This window comes from Hemiscyllium ocellatum, chromosome 2 (genome assembly GCF_020745735.1).
Source record: "Hemiscyllium ocellatum isolate sHemOce1 chromosome 2, sHemOce1.pat.X.cur, whole genome shotgun sequence".
Classification (NCBI taxonomy): domain Eukaryota; kingdom Metazoa; phylum Chordata; class Chondrichthyes; order Orectolobiformes; family Hemiscylliidae; genus Hemiscyllium; species Hemiscyllium ocellatum.
The window spans coordinates 12,175,084-12,194,076 of NC_083402.1; the positions used below are offsets into that span (position 1 = coordinate 12,175,084).

The following is an 18,993-nucleotide window of genomic DNA, read 5'->3' on the forward strand; positions in this document are numbered from 1 at the left end:
GTAGGTGAGCACTTCGGGGACAGTGACCACAACTCGGTGACTTTTACTTTAGTGATGGAGAGGGATAATCGTGCGCCGCAGGGCAAGAGCTATAGCTGGGGGCAGGGAAATTATGATGCAGTGAGGCATGACTTAGGTTGTGTGGATTGGAAAAACAGGCTTCAAGAGAAGAACACTAATGAGATGTGGGGATTGTTCAAGGAGCAGCTACTGCGTGTCCTCGATAGGTATGTACCAGTCAGGCATGGTGTAAAGGGCCTTGTGAGGCAGCCGTGGTTTAGTAAGGAATTGGAGTCCCTTGTGAAAGGGAAGAAGGCGGCATATGTAAAGATGAGGCGTGAAGGTTCAGTAGGGGCAATTGAGAGTTATAAGGTAGCCAGGAAGGAGCTAAAGAGGGAGCTAAGAAAAGCGAGAAGGGGACATGAAAAGTCTTTAGCTGGTAGGATTAGGGAAAACCCAAAGGCTTTCTATAGGTATGTCAAGAATAAAAGGATGACTAGGGTAGGTATCGGTCCAGTCAAGGATAGTAGTGGGAAGTTGTGTGTGGAGGCGGAGGAGATTGGAGAGACATTAAATCAGTACTTTTCATCAGTATTCACTCAGGAACAGGACACTGTTGCTGATGTGAATATGGAATCACAAATAATTAGAATGGATGCCCTGGAAATATGCAGGGAAGAGGTTTTGGGAATATTGGAAAGGATGAATATAGATAAGTCTCCTGGGCCTGATGGCATTTACCCCAGGATCCTATGGGAAGCTAGGGAGGAGATAGCAGAGCCATTGGCCTGGATTTTTATGTCGTCATTGTCAACGGGAATAGTACCAGAGGATTGGAGGATAGCGAATGTGGTCCCATTGTTCAAGAAAGGGAGTAGGGATAGCCCTAGTAACTATAGGCCAGTGAGTCTGACTTCAGTGGTGGGCAAAGTCTTAGAGAGAATGGTAAGGGATAAGATTTATGAACATCTGGGTAGGAATAACGTGATCAGGGATAGCCAGCATGGTTTTGTGAAGGGCAGGTCGTGCCTCACAAACCTTATTGAGTTCTTTGAGCAGGTGATTAAGGAGGTGGATGAGGGTAAAGCAGTAGATGTTGTGTATATGGATTTTAGTAAGGCGTTCGATAAGGTTCCCCATGGTAGGCTAATGCTAAAACTTCGGAGGTATGGCATTGAGGATACATTAGAGGTTTGGATTAGGAATTGGCTGGCTGGAAGGAGACAGAGGGTAGTAGTTGATGGATTATGTTCATCTTGGAGCGCAGTTACTAGCGGTGTACCACAAGGATCTGTTTTGGGACCATTGCTTTTTGTTATCTTTATAAATGATCTAGAGGAAGGACTTGAAAGCTGGGTAAGCAAGTTTGCGGATGACACGAAAGTCGGTGGAGTTGTGGATAGTGAGGAAGGAAGTGGTAGGTTACAGCGGGATATAGATAAGTTGCAGAGCTGGGCGGAAATGTGGCAAATGGAATTCAATGTAGCTAAGTGCGAAGTCGTTCACTTTGGTAGGAATAACAAGATGATGGATTACTGGGCTAATGGTAGGCTACTTGGTAGTGTGGATGAGCAGAGGGATCTTGGTGTCTATGTACACAGATCTCTGAAAGTTGCCACCCAGGTAAATAGTGCTGTGAGGAAGGCATATGGTGTACTGGGCTTTATTGGCAGAGGAATTGAGTTCCGGAGTCCTGAGGTCATGTTGCAGTTGTATAAGACTCTGGTGAGGCCTCATCTGGAGTATTGTGTGCAGTTTTGGTCGCCATACTATAGGAAGGATGTGGAAGCTTTAGAACGAGTGCAGAGGAGGTTTACCAGGATGTTGCCTGGAATGGTAGGAAGATCGTATGAGGAAAGGCTGAGGCACTTGGGGCTGTTCTCATTGGAGAAGAGAAGGTTTAGGGGAGATCTGATAGAAGTGTATAAGATGATTAGGGGTTTAGATAGGGTAGATACTAAGAACCTTTTACCGCTAATGGAGTCAGGTGTTACTAGGGGACATAGCTTTAAATTAAGGGGTGGTAGGTATAGGACAGATGTTAGGGGTAGATTCTTCACACAGCGGGTTGTGAGTTCATGGAATGCCCTGCCCGTATCAGTGGTGAACTCTCCTTCTTTATGTTCATTTAAGCGGGCATTGGATAGGCATTTGGAAGTTATTGGGCTAGTATAGGTTAGGTAGGACTCGGTCGGCGCAACATCGAGGGCCGAAGGGCCTGTACTGCGCTGTATCCTTCTATGTTCTATGTTCTATGTTCTATAAGAGCAGCTCGGCAAAAGGTGAGGACTGCAGATGCCGAAGGACAGAGTCAAGGTTAAAGTGGTGCTAGAAAAGCACAGCAGGCCAGGCAGCATCTGAGGAGCCAGAAAATCGATGTTGCGGGCAGGAGCCCTTCAACAGGAATGAGCCCTTCCTGATGAAGGGCATTTGCCCGAAACGTCTATTTTCTGGCATCTCGCATGCTGACAGACCTGCTGTGCTTTTCTCGCACCCCTCTACCCTTGACTCTACCAGAGCAGCTTCTACTCCTTGACTTTTCCAAATGCCCTTTTTCGCAGGTGGGTGAATAATTATCGATCGTAGATTTAAAATCATTAGTGAAAGACTCTGATTGGAGTTACCAGGAATTGTAACGTCTACTTGAAAGCTGATTCTACAGGTAATTCTCAAAGTAGTGTTAAATACGTGTTTGAGAATAGCCAATTTAACTTAAGAGAATATGGCACGGTGGCTCACTGGTTAACACTGCTGCCCCACAGCACCAGGGTCCCAGGTTTGATTCCAGCCTCGAGTGACTGTGTGGAGTTTGCACATTCTCCCCGTGTCTGCGTGGGTTTCCTCCGGGTGCTCCGGATTCCTCCCACAGTCCAAAGCTGTGCAGGTCAGGTGAATTGGCCATGCTAAATTGTCCATCGTGTTCGGTGCATTCGTCAGAGGGAAATGGGTCTGGGTGGGTTACTCTTCGCAGCGTCAGTGTGGACTGGTTGGGCCAAAGGGTCTGTTTCCACACTATAGGTAATCTAATCTAATCGGTGACAGCTATTCTCTGGTTCACTTCTCGGGGCAAAGCCGTGACCAATCGGAGTCAACATACCTAGCTGAAATTTAAACCAAACCTGACAGTTAACTGTCATTCTTACTCGGGTATTCTCTATGGCAATGCCTGTACCAATCAGCACCCTTCTCCACAGTATAAAAATGTAATGTTAGTTATCTTGCAAATGTCCTGATAAATGTAAGACAAAATATGTTGACAAAATGTCATATTTTCTTTTCCTCCGTTATGCTCAACATACATAATTCCAAGATTACTCAGTGGCTGGGCAGTAATTTTGCAAAAGCCTATTTATTGGAGTTCTTTGAAAGAGGAGCATGTGCTGTGAACTAAGTTTGGGGTGTCTTGTAGATGTTTTTTTCAAAGTCATTTGACAAGGTTCCACGTGAACGATTATAGCGTAAAGTAGGAGTTCATGATCTAAGACTAAAGTATTAGCGTGCATAGAAGATTCGTTGGCTGACAAAAACCAAGGAATGCCTAAGTTGGTGTTTTTCTCCTTGAGGATATCAACTTTTTTTATATTTATGTCAATGACCTTAGATGAGGGTAGCAAAGGAATGGGAGTTTGCTTTGTACTGCCTGCAAATTTAAGTAGGAACGTAAACGGGAAGGTGGATCATTATAGTTCTAGAGATTGATGGGGAAGGTGCAATGAGAGCAGACTGTCCTCGTACACCAGTTACTGATAGTAAGCATGTGGGTGTAGTAGACTGTGAAGGGTACAAATAGTGTGTTGGCCTTCAGAGCACGATGTTTCGAGTACAGGAGCGGGGATGTCTTGTTTCAATTGGTGAGGCCCCACCTGGAGTATTATGCACAGTTTTGCCTTCCTGATCTGAGAATGCTTTGTCTTTGGAGGGAGTTCACTAAAGGTTTGTTATACTGATTCCTGATAATGGCAGGATAACATACAAGGAAAAACTGGATTAATTAGATGTTTAGAAGAATGAAGCCTATCAAATTCTAACAGAACCAAACAGGTCAAGCACAAGAAAGATGTTGATGATTGGGGAGTCCAGAATGAGGGGTCACAGTTGAAGGATATGGGGCAGGTCATGTTGAATGGAGATGAAAAACTTCTTCACCCAGAATAGTGAGCCTGTGGAATTCTGTGTCACAGAAAGCAGTTGAGGCAAAACATTGCACGTTTTCAATAAAGCATTAGATATTATTCTCAGGGCTATAGGGATCATAGGATACCGAGTGGAATGATCAGCTAGGATCATACTGAATGGCAAAGCAGGCTTGAAAGGCTGAATGGCCCTTCTATTTTTAATGTTTCTAGGATGTAAGGCATTCGTGGATGAGTGGGCAAAAGATCTGGCAGTTGGAGAGTAATGTGACGAAGTTTACTTTGGCAGCAAGAAAAAAAAAGCAGAGAATGAAACTTGACTGAGAATGAAACCTATACCCTCTAGTTCTGAACTCTCCCAAACCAGAGAAAATACCGTGTCTATTTACCCTATCCATGCCCCTTATGATTCTCTTTGTTCAGCAACACTCCCCAGGTCCTTACCGTTAAGTGTATAAGTCCTGCTCTGTTTTGCCTTTTCCAAAAAGCAGCATCTCCCACTTATCTAAATTAAACTCCATCTGCCACTCATTGACCCATCTTATCAAGATCTCATTGTTCTCTGAGGTAACCACCTTCGCTGTCAACGACCCCTCCAATTTTGTGCCATCTGCAAAGTTAGCAACTATACCTCCTGTATGTTCACATCCAAATAATTTATATAAATGATGAAAAGCAGTAGACCCGGCACTGCATCCTCACCAGTGGATAGCAAATGTCTGCTTCAAGAAGGAGTAGAGACAACCCTGGTAATTATAGACCAGTGAACCTTACTTCGATTGTGGGTCAAGTGTTGGAAAGGATTATAAGAGAGAAGATATGTTATTCCTTTCTAGATTATTTGATTAGGGATCGTAAGCACAGTTTTGTGAAGGATAGGTCCCTACTCTCAAACCTTGAGTTCTTTGAGAAGGTGCCCAAACATGTGGATGAGGGTAAAGTGGTTAATGTAGTGGTATGTGGATTTCACGAAGGCATTTGATAAGGTTCCCCACATGGAGGCATTGGACTGAAGGTGATTTTGTGGTTTGGCTAGCTGAAAGAAGAGAGGGTGGTGATTGATGGGAAATGTTCATTGTGGAGTTCACTTACTAGTGGTGTACTGCTGTTTGTCATTTTTATAAATAACCTGGAAGAGCATGTAGAAGGATGGGTTAGTAAACTTGCTGATGACACTCAGTCTGTGGAGTTGTGAACAATGCTGAAGAATGTTGCAGAGAGACATACATCAGCTGTAGAGCTGAGCTGAGAGTGGCAAATGGGAGTTTAATGCGGAAAAGTGTGAGATGATTCACTTTGGAAGGAGTAACAGGAATAGAGAGTACCGGGCGAATGGTAAGATGCTTGTTAGTGTGGATGAGCAGAGATCGCGGTGTCCATGTACATAGATCCCTGAAAGTTGCCACCCAGGTTGATAGGGTTGTTAAGAAGACATATGGTGTGTTAGCTTTTATTGACAGAGGGTTTGAGTTTCGGAGCCATGAGGTCATGCTGCAGCTGTGCAAAACTCTGGTGCAGCCACATTTGGAATATTGCGTACAGTTCTGGTCACTGCATGATAGGAAGGATGTGGAAGCACTGGAAAGGATGCAGAGGAGATTTACTGGGATGTTGCTTGGTATGTAGGGAAGATCTTGTGAAGAAAGGCTGAGACTTGAGGCTGTTTTCGTCAGAGGCTGAGAGGTGACTTAACAGAGCCATACAGGATGATCAAAGGATTGGATAGATTGGACAGTGAGAGCCTTTTACTGCTGATGGTGATGATGGCTGGCTCAAGGAGACATTGCTTTAAATTGAGGGATGAAAGGGATAGGACAGATGTCAGAGTAATAAGTGTGTGGAATGCCTTGCCTGCAACAGTGGTAGACTCGCCAACTTGAACGACATTTAATAGTCATTGGATAAACACATGGATGATAATGGAATAGTGTAGGTGAGATGGGCTTCAGATTGGTTTCTCAGGTCAGCGCAACATTGAGGGCTGAAGGGTCTATACTGCGCTGTAACGTTCTATGTTCAATCCTTGTGGCACACCACTGATCACAGGCCTCCAGTCTGAAAAGCAACCCACCAGTACCACCCTCTGCCTTCTAGCTTCAAGCCAGTTCTGTATCCAAAGGCTAGTTTTCCCTGGATTCAGTGTGATCTAACCTTGCTAATCAGTCTACCATGAGGAACCTTGTTGAAGGTTTTACTAAAATCTGTATAGATCACATCCACCTCTCTCCCCTTAGCAGTCCTCTTTTTCACTTCTTCAAAACTCTCAATTAAGTTTGTGAGACCTGATTTCCCACGCACAAAGCCACGTTGACGATCCGTTGACGATCCTTAACCGGTCCTTGCCTATCCAAATATATGTAGAACTCGTCCTTCAGGATTCCCTCCAACTTGCCCACCACCCACGTCTGGCTCACTGGTCTGTAGTTTCCTGGCTTGTCCTTACCACCTTCCTTAAATAGTGGCGCCACATTTAACCAACCTCCAGTCTTCCAGCACCTCATCTGTGACTATCGATGATACAAATGTCTCAGCAAGAGGCCCAGCAATCACTTTCCTCAGAGTTGTGATCCTGATCAGGTCCTGGAAAGTTACCACCATTATGCGTTTTAAGACAGCCAGCACCATCTCTAATATAGAGTCAAGTTGTGACTATGTATTTCCCCACATTGTATCTTCAGTGTCCTTCTCCACAGTAAGTACTGATGCAAAATACTTGTTTAATATCTCTACCATCTCCCGTGGTTCCACACACAGGCTGCCTTACTGATCTTTGAGGAGTCCTGATCTCTCCCTAGTTCCTGTTGTGTCCTTTTTATGGTTTAAGGTGTGAAGGGAAAAATTTAAAAGGGACCTAAGGGGCAACTTCTTCATGCAAAGGGTTTTGTGTGAATCTAATGAGCTGCCAGAGACAGTGGTGGAGACTGGGATAATTAAAACATTTAAATGGCATCTAGATGGGTATATGAATAGGACCGTTTTAGAGGTATATGAGCAAAGTGCTGGCAAATGGAACTAGATTAAGTTAGGATATCTGGTTGGCATGGACGTGTTGGGCTGATCGGTCTGTTTCCGTGCTGTGTTCCTATGACTGACTGCAGAAATCTGAGCTGCTGAGGGATCTAGTTATCCTAATTGTTTGTACGCAAGTACAGCATGGAATTAAGAAGAAAGCTAATGGTTTGTTACCCTTTTTATACAAGACAGTTGAAAATTAAAGTAAAAATGTTTTATTTCAACTATACAGGACTCTGATACCTTCAAATAACTTGTGCAGTTTTGATCACCTTTTTTAAGGACTGATGTAAATGCTTTGGAGGTGGTTCAGAACAGATTTACTAGATTGATATTTAGAATGAGTGAGTTACCTTTTATAAAGAACTGTTGAACAATGTGGGGGTTGCTGCCACTGGAGTTTATAGAATGGGGGGTGACTTGATTGAAGTGTATAAGATCGTGGATGGTCTTGACATGGTGGATGTGAAAATGATGTTTCCTCTTGTTGCTGAGTCAAAGTAGGCAGCAGCGTTTAAAAATTGTAGGTTGCCTTTTTATGACAGATGAGAAAAACTATTGTGCAGTTTCTGAGTTGTACTTGAGAAGGTGGTGGAGGTGGGGCCACTGAATAGCTTTAAATTAGAGAAAGGTAGATTCTTATTAGGTAAGGAATATAAATTTATTCGGAATAGGTGAGAATGTGGAATTTGAAATACAAACTGATCAGCCCGAGTTTATCGATTAGTAGAGCAGGTTCGAGAGGCAAATTGAAGCATTTCGAAATATGCTGGCAGCAACCCAGGATGCCCTTAACTCCTGACACTCTGCTGACAGTGTCCTATGGACATTCATGCTCTTTAGGGGCCTCCTGATCTTACATTCACAAATGTGATGCAGCTACTCAAAAGGAAGTAACAGGAAGAAGCAACCAAAGTAACATTGGAGTAGTGAAGAAATGCAGAAAAGGTTAGTTGGTGAACACTAATCCATTGGTATCCACTATTAAATGCTTCAGTGTCTAGGGATTTCAGTTTGAAAAAGGTTTCCTTTCCCAAGCATGACTGTGTTGGGATTTTTTTGTTTATTTTAGGTATACAGTTGAAGCTGCATTTGCAAGTTCCAGTCTTATCCCAGGGCTGCTGTTTATTATTTATAAGCTCTGTAATGCAAGATCATGTTCGGGTTTATCCAAGAGTGAGCAGCAGGCAATGCACAGCGTAGTACTAAAACCATTCCAACCTGAGCGGGCTTGAAATTCACCCTGCACTGACAATGTCAGATTCCATCTGTTCACCAGCTTTGAGTTATAAGTGAAACTAGTAAATTACTTTAAACTCTCTGGTTATTGACTTTGAACTCAAAATACATTACCTTATTTTCAAAAAAAATCTCTCCACTTTTATAGTCCAATTATATGTATTTCATTTTCTCCCCCTTCAGGTTACTCTGGACCTTCAGAACAATAACGAGAAGTTTGGCAGCTTCTTGCGAGGGGCTTTGGATGTTTTATCTCAGCTTCTTGAAATTGCAACATTGCCGGACATTGGGAAGGTAATCCTGTTTTCTGTAGATAAGTTGTTACCGCTGCAATGAACCTTGGTTATAGATGGTCTTACTGTATTCGCCTGATCTCTGTATATAGAGACCGTGAAGAGAGTGCAGAAACGATTTCCAAGAATGGATTTAGACGCAGCATCAGACTCAAAGGACAGAATGGTCTGCTCTTATTTCTAAGATCTATGTACAACTGAAGGCTTTTACTTAATGGGATTAATTGAACAATTTGAAGCTTTTCTTTTGCTTTAAAAAGGGAAGCTAGGGAGTGACCTAATAGAGCTCTTTGAAGTTACAGTGGGTTTTGAAAGGTTTGACTTAAGATGTTTCCACTTGTGTAGAGATCAAAAGTGGGAGATATATAATGAAAAGTTCCAATAAGAAATCAGGAGAAGCTTTATTCCCCCAGGGAGTAGTAGTAATGTGGTGCTTGCTACCACATGGAGTGATTGAGGTGGTGAACCGTGATGCGTGCCAGCCGAGAATTGAGCTGGAGTAGGCTGTTCAGCTCTTTGACCTACTCCACTCAATAAGAAACCTATTTAGCTGATTATTTGCATTCTCACTGATGTCTGATAAACATTATCCTGTCTCGTTTATCAAGACCTTAATTACTATGATTTAAAATGTTTCAGACTCTGCTTCTACTGCCTTTTGAGGAAGAGCATTTCAAAGACTTACAGCTTTGAGGAAAGAAAATCTCATCGCTGCCTTGAATGGGTGCACTTTTATTTTTTTAAATATTCATCCTCAGTCTTGTATCTCCCACAAGAGGAAACATTCTTTCCACACACACCTGCCAACTTATCCTCCTATGACCATTTGCCCTTTACAGTATTAATCCAGCAAACCACCTCTAGTTTGCTTCCATTGGATTTATAGCCATCCATACAGAAGTAGACCAATATTGTACAAAGTACTCAGATGTGGTCTTACCAGTGTCATGTATAACTACATATTTTGTATTAAATTTGTCATGCCATAAACAATTCTATTAACATTCTATTAACTTTCCTAGCTGCATGCTGTATTTTCATCCCAGATTTTTGCAGTACTGTGCTTGGACTTCCAGATTCATCTGCATCCTTGAACTGAGCAATCTCTCACCATTTGTTCCATTTTTATTCTTGCCAAAATGGACAAGTTAACTTTTTTCATATTATACTCCATTTACCAGATGTATATTCAATTACTTAGGCTATCTATGTCTCTTTGGAACCTTATGTCCTCCTAATAAGATACTTTCTATCTCTGTGTCATCAACAAATTTGGTAATCTTATTTTGCTTTCCTTCACCCAACCTGTACAAATTCTAAATTTAAAACTCTGACATTGATCTTTGTGACATAATGCTTGTCACATCCGGTCAACAAGAAAATTACCAAAATTGGAGTGAGTCAGGAATGCATAGAAATTATAGGCCAAATAAAGCACAAGGTAGTTTGGCAAGATTGAATGGTATTTGGAATCTGATGAACAATGCCCATGGGTTAAGAGCACAAATTAAAATATGGGGTATGATATCCTAGTTGCCACTGAGACATGGTTGAGAGAGGAGCAAACTGGGTTGCTCAGTATTCTTAAAATGCACCTCAGAGAGCTTTTTAAGCCAGTTCGTAGCAGGCTGTACAAGAGAATCCAATACAGAAATTTGTGGTGTAATAAATAGTGAGGAGGACAGCCTTAGATTACAGGAATATATCAACGGGCTCATCAGATGGGCTGTAATTCATTCTGGATAAGTGTGAGGTGATGCACTTGGGGAGGGCAAAAAGACAAGAGTAGGTTCCAGAGCACTGAGGATCAGAGAGACCTTGGTATGCATGCTGCTGTCCCTTTAGGTAGTGGGACAGGTACATGGAGTGGTGAAGAAGGCATGTGGGAAACTTGTCTTTGTGAGTTAAGAGTTTAAAATGGAATAAACTGTATAAAATGTTGGTTAAGTCAAAGCGAACATAATGTGGCAGTTCTGGAATCCACTTTATGGGGGGGGGGTGTGGGAGAGGAGGGAGGGAGATGTGATTGCACTGGAGAGGTTGTACAGGAGATTTACCAAGATGCAGCCTGAGCTGGAGAGTTTGTTATGAAGGGAGACTCTGTCTGTCTGTCTGTCTGTCTGGAACAGAGGAAACTGGGGATGTGATTAAGCTGTATAAAATTGAGGATCATCAAATAGACTAGATATGAAGGAACTTTTCCTCTTGATGGTAAAGGTAAAGTTGCCACAGTCTTACCAGACCAGAGACTGAGTGTGAGTGTGAGAGAAAGATAGGCAGACATAATTGTTGATTCTTTAACCTGAGGGGCACAATGTCTTGGGTGAGAGGTATGATTTGAGAAGGAGAATCCTTCATGGTAACCAATGGGTGCAAGAATTGTACTTACACTGTTGTCTCACTGTATTGCAAACCAGCTGTCCAGCCAAGTGAGCTAATCAACCCCCTCCCTTGGTGGAGGGAAAATGAAAAGGGAGCATTGATTTGTCTGGAACAGACCTGTCTATAAAATGGTGGAGACAGAAACCCTCATAACATTTAAGAACTATTTAGATTAGGTAGATGCATGAACAGAGGGATACAGATCATGTGAGGCAGATGGGATTAGTTTAGAACAGCATCATGGTTGGCACAGACATGGTGTGCTGAGGGTCTGTTCCTGTGCTGTACTGTTGGCTGTTGAGTAAGTGCTAGTAAATGGGATTAAAATAGGGTGATGTTTTTGATCAAATGTGTTCAGAAGATCTAAAATCATTACTTCCACCAATTTCTCCTGAAGTGCAGTTAAATTGCACTGGAGAGCAGAGGGAGAAGGTTGTGCTAATAGTTGAAAATAGAGGTGGGTGGGACTTCTCATGCTTTTTTCACTCTTTACACTCCTTGAAGCTTAAGACAGGTTATCCATCGATCATCTGCTTATTTGTCAACAGTGGCTGCTGAAGAGGATTCATATACTCTCATCTCATTTCATTGCTACTTCATTGCATGTAGCAGTTTTACAGTTTTTGCTAGTTGCCTCCCAGTCTGTAATACCATTTAAACAAAAGATCTTTCCTTCGGTTGAATCAGGCCTTTTCTTCATTTCTTTGACTATGTGACTTGTGTAGAACTTGAAGATTCGTTTTGAGCTTATCCATTAAGCTTTGCTGTTGTGTTACATATCAAATACAATTTTAACTGATACACTTACAGATGTGACAGCTATGTTTTAACTGTATTAATAAAATGAACTCCATGCTACATGTGTGTTTTTAACATTCTCACAATCTGCGGTCACTGAAACTGGTCTAATACTTAATATTTCTTCAAATCTAATTTCAGTGTGTGGAAGAGATCCTTGGCTACCTGAAGTCCTGTTTTTGCAGGGAACCAATGGCAGCCACTGTCTGTGTACAGCAGGTAAGCATGTTTCTGTATGAATTGTATGAATTGCACAGCATGTTTATGTGGCAGGAAATTTCTTTCACTGACTGCGTTCTGCTTTGTTTTTTTTTCCTTCTCTATAATATTGGTGGTGTTATTGCCTAGTAGTTTGGATGGTACAACCTAAACACCTGGTCTCTTGCCCCTCTAACCCTTTGATTCAAATATTCCTGTTCTTTTACAAGATGAAATGTTCTCTACCTCACCCACTCTTATCCCAAACATCTCGCATAACGACAACTCTATGCTTGGTGTTAGACATGTTTCCATGATTAGGTAACACTTATTGAATAATCCCAATTGTGCTAAGAATTGCTCAGAATTAACCAGTTTCACATCAGTCTGTCTTATTTTAGCTGATTTGCATTCTTTAGAAGCTGCATATATATTCACATGCAGAGATTGTTCCTTTCCAGGCAAAAGGGATATGTCCAGACATTGCACTTTTTTTTGTATAAACAGACATGGGGAAGAGTAGTTTCTTTGCATTGGCCATCACAGCATCTCAACCAATCAGAACCAGACTGCTCAAATTCAGTACCCCTTTTCTCATGCAATATGAATTATTCTTACCTTTGATTTTTGACATTTGTGTGCCTATCCTGATGATGAAAGATGTAAAACTTTGACAGAAAACAACCTATTTTTCATTAATATTCAGATTTGTTTAAATTAAAACAAGAGATGGATAATATCTGCTGGCCCAACCTGCAGCCCCCACATCTGTGAATGAATAAAAAAAAAAATCTTGTTGACTTGTGTACTCTTACACCAGTGACCACTGCGCCTCAAATAAAACACCAGACCTTGGTATGAAAATGAAAGAAATAAATCCCAATCAGGGTAATTTTGAACCTTAAATAATCAACCTGTACTCTTTCTGTCCCCTATACTAATGTGCTTTTTTCTCATTGTTCAACGTTCTTGTCTTTTTTGTGGTTCTCATTTGTATGTGTTTAATACTGAAATCTTTGATCTCAGTTGTTGAAGACGCTGTTTGGAACAAATCTAGCATCACAATACGATGGCTCTTCTTCCAATCCCAACAAATCTCAAGGAAAGGTGCAGCGCTTGGGCTCTTCCAATTTGCGGCCAGGTCTATACCACTACTGTTTCATGGCACCATATACCCACTTCACCCAGGCGCTAGCTGATGCCAGTCTAAGGAACATGGTCCAAGCTGAACCTGAGCAGGACACATCTGGGTGAGGCATTGTATCGATTGTGCAGCAAAGTGATCAAACCTCTATGCAGGTTTTGCATAAATCTACGTTTGACAGATGCTATGTGCAGTTCTGATTTCCATATTATAAAAAAGATATCTAGAGGGGTGGTAGAATTCATGAAAATTACGAAGTACTTGTGAAGAATACCTGTATAAGAAGGATGGATTACACCTGAATTTGAAGGGGACTAATATACTGGCAGGGAGACTTGCTAGAGTTGCTCAGGAGGACTTAAACAGGTGGGGAGGTGTGACCCAGGGAAATCGTGAGGGAAGAGTTCAATCTGAGACTGGTACAGTTGAGAAAAGAAGCAAGTCAAACAGTCAGGACAGGCAGACAGGGACAAAGCAGAGAATAAGGTAGGACTGATAAATTAAACTGCATTTATTTGAATGCAGGATGACTAACATGGAAGGCAGATGAACACAAGGTGTGGTTAGGAACATGGAACTGGGACATCGTAGCAATTACAGAAACATGGCTTAGGATGGACAGGACTGGCAGCTTAATACAAATGCTACAGGAAGAATAGAAAGGGAGACCAGAGAGGAGGGTGAGTGGCCTTTTTGATAAGGGACAGTGTTACAGCTGTACTTAGGGAGGACATTCCCAGAAATACATCCAGGGAAGTTATTTGGGTGGAACTGAGAAATAAGAAAGGGATGATCACCTTATTGGGATTGTATTGTAGACACCCTAATAGTCAGCGGGAAATCGAGAAACAAATTTGTAAGGAGATTTCAGCTATCTGTAAGAATAATAGGGTGGTTATGGTAGGAGATTTTAACTTTCCAAACATAGACCGTGACTGCCATAGTGTTGAGGGTTTATATGAAGAGGAATTTGTTCAGTGTGCACAAGAAAATTTTCTGATTCAGTATATGGATGTTCCTCCAAGAGAGGGTGCAAAATTTTACCAATTCTTGGGGGCGAAAAGGCCGGGCAGGTGACTGAGGAGTCGGTGAGGGAGCACTTTGGGCCCAGCAACCAAAATTCTATTAGTTTAAAATACTGATGGAAAAGGATAGCCCAGATCTAAAAGCTGAAGTTCTAAATTGGTGGAAGGCTAATTTTGACGGTATTAGGCAAGAAACCTCTGGTTTCCAGCATCTGCAGTCCTTGTTTTTACTTAAGAACTTTCAAAAGCTGATTGGAGTCAGATGTTCTTAGATAAAGGGACAGCTGGAAAATGGGCAGCTTTAGAAATAAGCTGATGAGAGTCCAGACACAGGAAAGGCTGGTTGGTGGAGGAAATGCTGGATGACTAGAGAAATTGAGACTTTGATTAAGAAAAAGAAGGGAGCTTATGTCAGGTATAGACGGGAAAGATCGAGTGAATCCTTTGAAGTATACTCCTACTGCCTTTATATTCTGAGGGAAATCAGGAGGGCCAAAACAAGACATGGGATAGCTTTGGCAAATAGGGTTAAGGAGAATCCAAAGGGATTTAAAAAAAAATTCAAGGACAAAAGTGTAACTTGGGAGAGAATAAGGCTTCTCAAAGATCAGCAAGGCAACCTTTGTGTGGAGCTGCAGGAGATGGGAGAAAAACTAAATGAGTATTTTCCATTAGTGTTTACTCTGGAGAAGGACATGGAAGATATGCAATGTGGGGAAATAGATGGTGACATCTTAAAAAATTTCCATATTACAGTGGAAGTAGTGCCAGATGCCTTGAAATGCATGAAGGTGGATAAATCCCCCGGACCTGATCAGGTGTACCCTAGAACTCTGTGGAAAGCTAGGGAAATGATTGCTGGGCCCCTTGCTGAGATATTTATATCTTTGATAGTCGCAAATGAGGTGCGAATTGAAGGTTGGCTAATGTGGTGCCACTATATATAAGAAAAGCGGTCAGGACAAACCAGGGAACTGTAGACCGGTGAGCCTGACATCGGTGGTGGACAAGCTATTGGAGGGAATCCTGAGGGACAGGATGTACTTACATTTGGAAAGACAGGGACTGATTAGGGATAGTCAACATGGCTTTGTGCATGGGAAATTATGTCTTACGTGCTTGATTGAGTTTTTTGAAGAAGTAGCAAAGAGGATTGATTAGGGCAGAGTGGTGGATGTGATCTATATGGACTTCAGTAAGGCTTTCACCAAGGTTCCCCATGGGAGACTGGTTAGCAAGGTTAGATCTCATGGAATACAGGGAGAACTAGCCATTTGGATACAGAACTGGCTTGAAGGTCGAAGAGCGAGGGTGTTGGTGGAGGGTTGCTTTTCAGACTGGAGGCCTGTAACCGGTGGAGTGTCACGAGGATCGGTGCTGGGTCCACTACTTTTCATCATTTATATGTATGATTTGGATGTGAATGTGGGAGATATAGTTAGTAAGTTTGCAGACGACACCAAAATTGGAGATGTAGTGGACAGTGAAGAAGGTTACCTCAGATTACAATGGGATCTTGATCAGTTTGGCCAATGGGCTGAGGAATGGCAGATGGAGTTTAATTTAGATAAATGCGAAGTGCTGCATTTTGGGAAAGCAAATCTTAGCAGAACTTATCCACTTAATGGTAAGGTCCTAGGGAGTGTTGCTGAACAAAGAGACCTTGGAGTGCAGGTTCATAGCTCCTTGAAAGTGGAGTCACAGGTAGATAGGATAGTGAAGAAGGCGTTTGGTATGCTTTCTTCTATTAGTCAGAGTATTGAGTATAGGAGTTGGGAAGTCATGTTGCAGCTGTACAGGACATTGGTTAGGCCACTTTTAGAATTTTAAATGCAATTCTGGCCTTCTATTAGAAAGATAGAACATAGAATAATACAGCACAGAACAGGCCCTTCCGTCCACGATGTTGTGCCGAACATCTATCCTAGGTTAAGCACCCATCCATGTACCTATCCAATTGCCGCTTAAAGGTCGCCAATGATTCTGACTCTACCACTCCCACGGGTAGCGCATTCCATGCCCACACCACACTCTGGGTAAAGAACCCACCCCTGACATCTCCCCTATACCTTCCACCCTTCACCTTAAATTTATGTTCCCTTGTAACACTCTGTTGTACCCGGGGAAAAAGTTTCTGACTGTCTACTCTATATATTCCTCTGATCATCTTATAAACCTCTATTAAGTCACCCCTCATCCTTCGCCGTTCCAACGAGAAAAGGCCGAGAACTCTCAACCTGTCCTCTTGCGACCTATTCTCCATTCCAGGCAACATCCTGGTAAATCTTCTCTGCACCCTCTCCAAAGCTTCCACATCTTTCCTAAAGTGAGGCGACCAGAACTGCACACAGTACTCCAAATGTGGCCTAACCAAAGTCCTGTACAGCTGCAAAATCACTTCACGACTCTTGAATTCAATCCCTCTGCTAATGAACGCTAATACACCATAGGCCTTCTTACAAGCTCTATCCACCTGAGTGGCAACTTTCAAAGATCTATGTACATAGACCCCAAGATCCCTCTGTTCCTCCACCTGACTAAGAACCCTACCGTTAACCCTGTATTCCGCATTCTTATTTGTTCTTCCAAAATGGACAACCTCACACTTGGCAGGGTTGAACTCCATCTGCCACTCCTCAGCCCAGCTCTGCATCATATCTAAGTCCCTTTGCAACCGACAACAGCCCTCCACGCTGTCCACAACTCCTCCAATCTTCGTATCATCTGCAAATTTACTGACCCACCCTTCGACTCCCTCATCCAAGTCATTAATAAAAATTACAAACAGCAGAGGACCCAGAACTGATCCCTGCGGAACTCCACTTGTAACTGGGCTCTAGGCTGAATATTTACCATCTACCACCACACTCTGACTTCGACCGGTTATCCAGTTTTCTATCCAATTGGCCAAATTTCCCTCTATCCCATGCCTCCTGACTTTCCGCATAAGCCTACCATGGGGAACCTTATCAAATGCCTTACTAAAATCCATATACACTGCATCCACTGCTCTACCCTCATCCACATGCTTGGTCACCTCCTCAAAGAATTCAATAAGACTTGTAAGGCAAGACCTACCCTTCACAAATCCGTGCTGGCTGTCCCTAATCAAGCAGTGTCTTTCCAGATACTCATAAATCCTATCCCTCAGTACCCTTTCCATTACTTTGCCTACCACAGAAGTAAGACTAACTGGCCTGTAATTCCCTGGGTTATCCCTATTCCCTTTTTTGAACAGGGGCACAACATTCGCTACTCTCCAGTCCCCTGGTACCACCCCCGTTGACAGTGAAGACGAAAAGATCATTGCCAACGGTACTGCAATTTCCTCTCTTGCTTCCCACATAATCCTAGGATATATCCCGTCAGGCCCAGGGGACTTGTCTATCCTCAAGTTGTTCAAAATGTCCAACACATCTTCCTTCCTAACAAGTATCTCTTCTAGCTTACCAGTCCGTTTCACACTCTCCTCTTCAACAATACGGTCCCTCTCGTTCATAAATACTGAAGAAAAGTACTCATTCAAGACTTCTCCTATCTCTTCCGACTCAATACACAATCTCCCACTACTGTCCTTGATCGGACCTACCCTCGTTCTCTTCATTCTCACAAAGATGTTGTGAAACTTGAAAGGGTTCAGAAAAGATTTACAAGGATGTTGGCAGGGTTGGAGGGTTTGAGCTATGAGGAGAGGCTGAATAGGTTGAGGCTTTTTCCCTGGAGCGTCGGAGGCTAAGGGGTAACCTGGAAGTTTATAAAGTCATGAGAGGCATGCATAGTGTGAATAGCCAATGTCTTTTCTCTCTTCCCCTCACCCACAGGGTAGGGGAGTCCAAAACTAGAGGGTATGGGTTTCAGGTGAGAGGGGAAAGATTTAAAAGGAACCGAAGGGGACAGTTTTTTCATACAGACAGTGGTGCGTATGTGGAATGAGCTGCCAGAGGTAGTTGTGGAGATGGGTGCAATCACAACATTTAAAAGGCATCTGGATGGGGAAATGAATGGGAGGGCTTAGAAGGATATCGGCCAAATGCTGGCAAATGGGATTAGATTAGTTTAGGTTATCTAACTGGAATGAGAGAATTGGATGGAAGGGTCTGTTTCCATGCTGTACAATTCTATGACTCTATTAAAGAAGTATTTAGATGTACATTTGGGATCCAAGGCATACAAGGCTATGGGCCAAGTGCTGGAAAATGGGATTAGAATAGTTAAGTACCTGTTTTCACCTGTGCAGATTTGATGGGCAGAAGGGTGGTTTTCTGTCCTGCCAACCTCAGTGGCTGCAGAACTGAGGGGTGTTTTGACAGTTTAAAATTATGAAGAGCTTTTGATAGGGTAGACCTCCAAGGATGTTTCTATTGCAGGAAAGACCAGAATTAGAGGTTAAAAGCATAAGATGGTCACTCATATAATGGTTACACTATGTTCAGTAATTTTATTGATTCCTCCGATACTTAAGCAGTCCATGTCCAAATGCAAAAAGCATTGAGCAACAACCCAATGAGTGTCAACTAACATTTGTGTCAAAAGAGAATATGACTATCCATCCTCGAGGTAATGCCAATGAACCATTGCAGAATTTCCCATTATCTACAGTGGAAGCAGTGTGTACCATCCACAGATGCCCTGCAGTAATTTGTTAAACTTGGCAGGGTAAATGGTGTGAGGCTATTTCCCCTCATGTGAGAGTCCCCATGTCCCCTCAGAATAAAGAGGTGCTAATTTAATACAGAGGAATTTTTTCTTTCAGAAGGTTGTGTCTTTGG

General features: G+C 42.5%; 1 protein-coding gene across 9 annotated transcripts in view; it reads left to right on the forward strand.

Annotated features, from left to right (window-relative positions):
• Positions 1-18,993, forward strand: part of htt (huntingtin) — a 244,085-nt gene that overhangs the window by 142,206 nt on the left and 82,886 nt on the right. For all 9 annotated transcript variants that reach the window (XM_060834685.1, XM_060834714.1, XM_060834704.1 and 6 more), the window contains exons 28-30: positions 8,568-8,678; positions 11,999-12,076; positions 13,082-13,305. In XM_060834685.1, coding sequence (XP_060690668.1) covers positions 8,568-8,678; positions 11,999-12,076; positions 13,082-13,305 — 413 coding nt within the window. The remainder of the gene's footprint in view (positions 1-8,567; positions 8,679-11,998; positions 12,077-13,081; positions 13,306-18,993) is intronic.